At 41.1% G+C, this 6,000-nt stretch overlaps 1 protein-coding gene across 1 annotated transcript in view; it reads left to right on the forward strand.

Moving 5' to 3' along the window:
* Positions 1 to 3,079: 3,079 nt before the first annotated feature.
* LOC132451677 (electrogenic aspartate/glutamate antiporter SLC25A13, mitochondrial) overlaps positions 3,080 to 6,000 on the forward strand; it is a 24,026-nt gene continuing 21,105 nt past the window's right edge. Inside the window, exons 1-3 of the mRNA XM_060044275.1 lie at positions 3,080 to 3,233; positions 4,079 to 4,132; positions 4,245 to 4,387. Coding sequence (XP_059900258.1) covers positions 3,222 to 3,233; positions 4,079 to 4,132; positions 4,245 to 4,387 — 209 coding nt within the window. The 5' untranslated portion in view covers positions 3,080 to 3,221. The remainder of the gene's footprint in view (positions 3,234 to 4,078; positions 4,133 to 4,244; positions 4,388 to 6,000) is intronic.

The following is a 6,000-nucleotide window of genomic DNA, read 5'->3' on the forward strand; positions in this document are numbered from 1 at the left end:
CACGTTGGCAATATTTTATTATATCTGCATATTGAAAACAAGAGTGAATGTTAGATGCATGATTTTTGACATAAATGCGTTTGCTTGTCATAAGCCTTCACAAGAAATCACCAAAAAATGCCAGGCGGCCTGCAGTTTGCTATAATCCCCAGTCTGCTCTGTGCCGTCAGTCCGGGTTATAAAGGTGCGTAAGTGAATGAAAGCAGAGTGAGTCTGACTGGGGACTCAAAGTTGTTGGGAAGTTATTCAAACACTCACTTATTCCGATGTAAACAGAGAGTGCTTGTCACACACTATTACATATATGGTGTTTACACGAACGCCACTTCAGTTAGGTAAATGACATGGTCAGAGGTGCTCGATGGTGTTGGACAACCCACTGATTTGAAATCTTCAAGGAGATTAAAGATGTATTCTTTCACGACTGGAAAGGATTTATTTTTGTATTGCAGTATTTCCATATAGCTATTTCCAATGCACTCTTCAATAGGCTACCTGTATAATTTATATGATTTGTGTTATAAAAGTATACAACAGATCATAGTGGTAATTTCAAGTAACTGAACAACCACTGATTTAAATAAAAACGTGTGACCATCACTTAGAGTAAGTAGAAGTCATTAGGTGGTAGGAACATTATAACACGTCACTGCAACAAAGTGCTTCTCCTCTCAATGCTGTTCTCAAAATCCCATTGTCTTTAATGCAAACCAGATCTGCCCCACACTGTGTGTATAGTTTGTCTGCTGTAGTTTTTGTTGTAACTAGTCTGGCAAGTATTTGGTTTGCGTGTTGTTTGCCATTGTTGCTCATTGGCTTGTCTGCAATTTCCAAGCATGCATGTGTTGGATTTCCATAAGTTACCTATGTTTCAATCATATAATTGCTCTCAAAAATAATCATTTCAAAGGTACATTTGAGAACAAGGCAAACAATATTTTAGGTTATCATTAAATAGTGGGTTATGATCAATGGCAACATTAGCCCAGGTAGGCCTAAATATATATCAATAGATGTGTTTCCACTTCTATTTCTCAATTGTGTTTGATTGTATAACTAATACCAACAGCTCTAATATTTCGAAAGGAGTTTAAAAATATTGAAAAGGACTGAGGAAACTTAACACTTGAACAGCTGAAAGGTGACAAAGCCTTTGCTAAAAGTTGTTCCCTTTTTCTTAAAAAAGAAATTGGAAAATCCAGAACTCATTATCATTTCATGCATTAATCATTTCAAATAAATGAGGTCTTTCATCTATTACACCACAGTATAATTCACAATAGCAGAAAAGAAAAGAAGAGTGTGGAAAGAAAAGAGCACGAATGACTCCAATGCTGCCAAACTCTATTCAGTCCCTGTATGAGGGCCCTGAAGAAAAAACTGAAGAAAGAGCCAGGTGACTGACAGATGAGACCGATAGAGGAGAGAATGAACTGGCCATTTCACTGCGGTGGGGCCATTCGAGAAGGCATGATTAACTTGTCAGCATTTCCCAACTGAGGCACACAACATATTCCACCTCCGGAATACATCCCTGTTTCTCTGTTACTTTTATTAGAATGTCTCCCTACCCTTTGACCCCAAGGGCCCTCTGTTATTGGCTGTTAATTGGGACATGATGGTCAATGTGGAGTGGGGAAGGGGGGCCTAAATGGCCTATTAATCATTGTTTAGAGTGTGCCGGGCTATTTTTGGTTGTTTGGTGTTTAGTGAGATAAAAATAGGAGGCGGCGGACGTGGCAGGAGACGGACGGCCGTCCCTCATCGCTCATGGTGTCTGCCGCCGCCCCGCTAGGAAGTCGACAGGAGAGCCCTCGGGCACTGGAAGTTCAAAGGTCCCAGGGGTTTAGCATTGTTAGCTATTTAGCTAGGTGGGCCATTGAGGATAGATTGATTAGTGAAAAGGTAAGTAGAAATAACAATGGTAAGACCTACATCCTTTGTAAAGCAGCCTTGATGATAAGCAACAAAGTGCATTAGATGAAAATAGGGAAGTATATGCAGGACATCAAACAGTTAGTGTTGTTTGATGTCATGTCCATATTAAACCGTGTTCATCCTGTGTTTTCCATGTACCCAGGCAAACTTTGTCCACACGTGCAGGTTATCCAAACAGACACCCTAGTTTACCTGGTTCAAATGAAATGTGTAGTCCTCTCCCATGAATAAAACAGTGCACAAAGCAAACACAGCTTTGTGCACTCTGCAGTAAATGCCAACAAGTAAGTGAATTATTTTGCTAGGAGATTCGACAGTGATGGAAAATAAAATGTCACCGGATCCAATCATTAATCGTGACAAATATTGTCATATGACAGCCAAAAGTACAGGTTCAGAGATTCCATCGGCTGATAAAACATTACTGACAGCCATTTTTCCAATAAGCCATGGACTCTGTGGCTGTGCTGTCAATATTTGCAGGGGATGCGGGATATGCCCTACCGAAGGCCATTTTGCAAAGAGCAGAGTGCCTGCTGGGAAAAATACAATGGTTCACGCTGGCTCTCTGGGAAGCTGAAAAGCCACTGGCAAAAGGCTGTGAACTATTTTGAGCGCAAAATGCATTTTCTTTGAAGACCGCCGGGCCATTAGAGCCCTTTTGCTCCCTTCTAAATTGTTTTTATGCTGTGAGTAATGTTAACCTTTGCTTTTGTACTCGTCAAATTGTCGCCACCTTTTTCTCCGGCACAAAGCCTAGATGGCTTGGAAAAGATGGGAAGAAACTATAGGAAGCATTTTTCATGAGGAAGAGGAGGTGTGAGGAAGGATCTAACCTTTTCCTTTTCTTTTAATGTTTTCCCCATCTTTTTCCTATTAGATGTGTCACAGTGTGATACATACAGAATATTACAGAAGTATAACCCAATGAAGATGTTAATTAGGTTATAAACATGCATACACAGACACGCACACGCACACTCACACACACACACACACACACACACACACACACACACACACACACACACACACACACACACACACACACACACACACACACACACACACACACACACACACACACACACACACACACACACACACACTGTATAGACCTCCTGTATAGACTACATGTCACTAACCAGTTGACACTCGACCAGCGCCTTGCACCACGTGCGTACTTGATCCTCTTTCATCTCCCGACTCTCTCCTCTAATCTCCATGGGAACGTCGTCACGCATAGGGAAGTGAACGAGAGTTTGACAGTGAGCTAATTTAGCATGGCAGCAAAGGTAAGCATACTTTAACACAACAATTGATAACGTTACGCTTTCTGACTGGCAGTCAACGTTTCAGAGGTGGCACATAATACGTAGAGTTATATTTCAGGGGCTACTATGGGAATGTTGTCGGAAGTACTCCCTTTGTTAACGAGCTAACACAAACACAACCTACAGTCCGATGATTAACATTGACCATCTGGCAATGACATTGGAGCTTTACACTAGCCAGTTAGCTTAAACAGACAAGGCTAATATGCCCGAGGACCTGTTGATTACCTGTCATTTCCCCGAAGCTACAAGGGCATCGCAGGATATCTTACCATGCTGATTAAACCAATGTTGTGTAATAGTCCGAGTTGCCGTCTCCGTTTTAGACAGTTCATACATGTCAATTATTAATGTAACGCTAACCTTGGGAGAATCCTTCTATAAGTTGCTGCATTATAATATTAGAAGGACAGTGTGTGCATGTGAATGAGAGATGCGCGTGACGGAAAGGGAATTTAATTAGTATTTAGTCCTATTTATTAACATTTATAATAGAAACGGCCAATATTGGTTTTTGTAACGAATTCGTTATGAACCAACTATTTTAAGAACAACTAATCAAATAGACGATTAAATAGGACGCAGTTAAAAGGGTCGACAGGGATGCAAATAGTGCGCTCTGGAAAGGCCTAGACGTACTGACTCGTAATAAAGATATTTATATAAAAATAATGAATTAACAGAGAAAATAAGTGGGCGTACTATAACTGTAAGCTGCTTATTATTAACTTAGTAGTAAATGAGAGCACAGGGTGTATAGCACATTATTTTTGTCTGCGTCTAATTTCTATATTTTCATGTTACAGGTTGTTCTGCCAAAGAGGGCCGACCCGACAGAGCTGAAAGCTGTCTTTGAAAAGGTTGTATTTTATTTTCTATTTTGTGTTTGATATTTTCCACGATTTTTTGTTGTTGTGGACCCTTTGTTTACTTACCTTGCATGCTTTTCTCTTTGCCACCCCCCTTTTGCAGTATGCCAGCATCAAGAATAATGATGGCAGCTTCATGTCGCCGGAGGACTTTGTGACCCAGTTCCTCTATGCCCATACAGACATCAGGCTGTCAGAGGGGGCGACGACTCTGCTGGCCGGGGTGGTGGACCAGAAGAAAGATGGGTCTGTATTCAGTCTTGGCTGTAGGCACAGAGCTAGTCCATTACACTGGATGAGGCATCTGCCTTCTGCCGTATCAAAGAAAGTGTGACTGGCATCTCACTGTATCATTCCTATTTCCCATTTCCTATTTAGTCATTCAGAAGACACTTTTATCCAAAGAAACAAATTTTAGATTTAATATTTTACAAACATGTCATTAATCAACAAGTTGGTTGGGAATTGTTGCCAAAGGACACCTTCAGGTAGACTGCAGGGCCATTAGGTATCAAACCCAGAAACGTTCCCCTGTTCTGCGGTGCAATGCAGTCCCTGCAAGCACTTATGCATTTGGTCACTATTGCATTTGATGGCCAAATATATATAGTATGAGGTACGTCTAATGATCTCTTGTCAAAATATATAGGCCTATGTGATGTTCTACGCATGCTGGAATTATTAAATCAATCAATACATTTCTTTGCATAAAAACTGATAGATAGATATAAATTCTGGGTAAAGCTATTCTAGGATTATATAGAGTCGTAAGTACTCTGCAATGTCCTTTTAATAATTTATTATCAAAATGTTATTTATTGCGTTCAATATAGTAAAGTTTTAGCTGAATCCTCTGGTATAATTGTTTTTTGCAGCAAGCTTCCATATTTGAATTATTTAACAATGAGACATCAAGCCACCAAAGACCTTTTTCAGACCTTTTTCTTCCTTTGTGCGTTCAGCCCTAATTTCACACCTCCTCTTCCCCCTTAACTGCACCTCCCTTGTTTTTTTACATTAATATGTATGCATTTAATGATACATAATGATAGGTAATAAAATGTTAGAGTAAGTAACAAAAAGAGGAAACAACACGTTGCCATGGTAACCACCTGGGTCTACAAAGAGCAAAGTGCATATGGCTCTGTAGTTTCACATTATTATGTCCATGGTAAGAAGTGTGCACATGGTGTGTGCGTGTGTGTGTGTGTGTGTGTGTGTGTGTGTGTGTGTGTGTGTGTGTGTGTGTGTGTGTGTGTGTGTGTGTGTGTGTGTGTGTGTGTGTGTGTGTGTGTGTGTGTGTGTGCGTGCGTGCGTGCGTGTGTTTGCCTGTGTGCAAAAAACGAGAGGGATGGGGAGAGAGAGGGAGAAGGGGGCTGGTATTATGGAGGGGTTAGAAAAAGTAGGGGAAAAAGACATAGACAATCATCCGCACGCACTCACATACACACTGTAATTGCCCATGCTATTCAGAGGCACTCCCATGCATTGTGAGGCTTTAGAGCAGGGTAAATGGTGGCCGTGGCAGCAGGGTTATAAAGGGGCTAAATGGACAGGGAACCCATGGCCCAGGCTCTGTATACAAACCTCATTTTGGATCCGTAGAGGGGATTTACACTGATATAGGGCGCCGCTGGGAACAACAAAAAAAAGTCTGTCCTTTTGATCACGGTTTGTGTCCGATAATACACAGACCTTGGGCTTTAGAAAAGTTGTTTACAGTTGATGTTGTCGAGGCCCCACGCTGTCTCCCCCCTGATGATTTGAAATATTATTTTACCTATGCACTTAATGAAATAGGAACGGTTCTACAGGGCCTAGTTGGACTTGGTGATTACACCACTGCGGGCCTTTTGTTG

The sequence above is a fragment of the Gadus macrocephalus genome, chromosome 22 (genome assembly GCF_031168955.1).
Source record: "Gadus macrocephalus chromosome 22, ASM3116895v1".
In the NCBI taxonomy this organism is placed as follows: domain Eukaryota; kingdom Metazoa; phylum Chordata; class Actinopteri; order Gadiformes; family Gadidae; genus Gadus; species Gadus macrocephalus.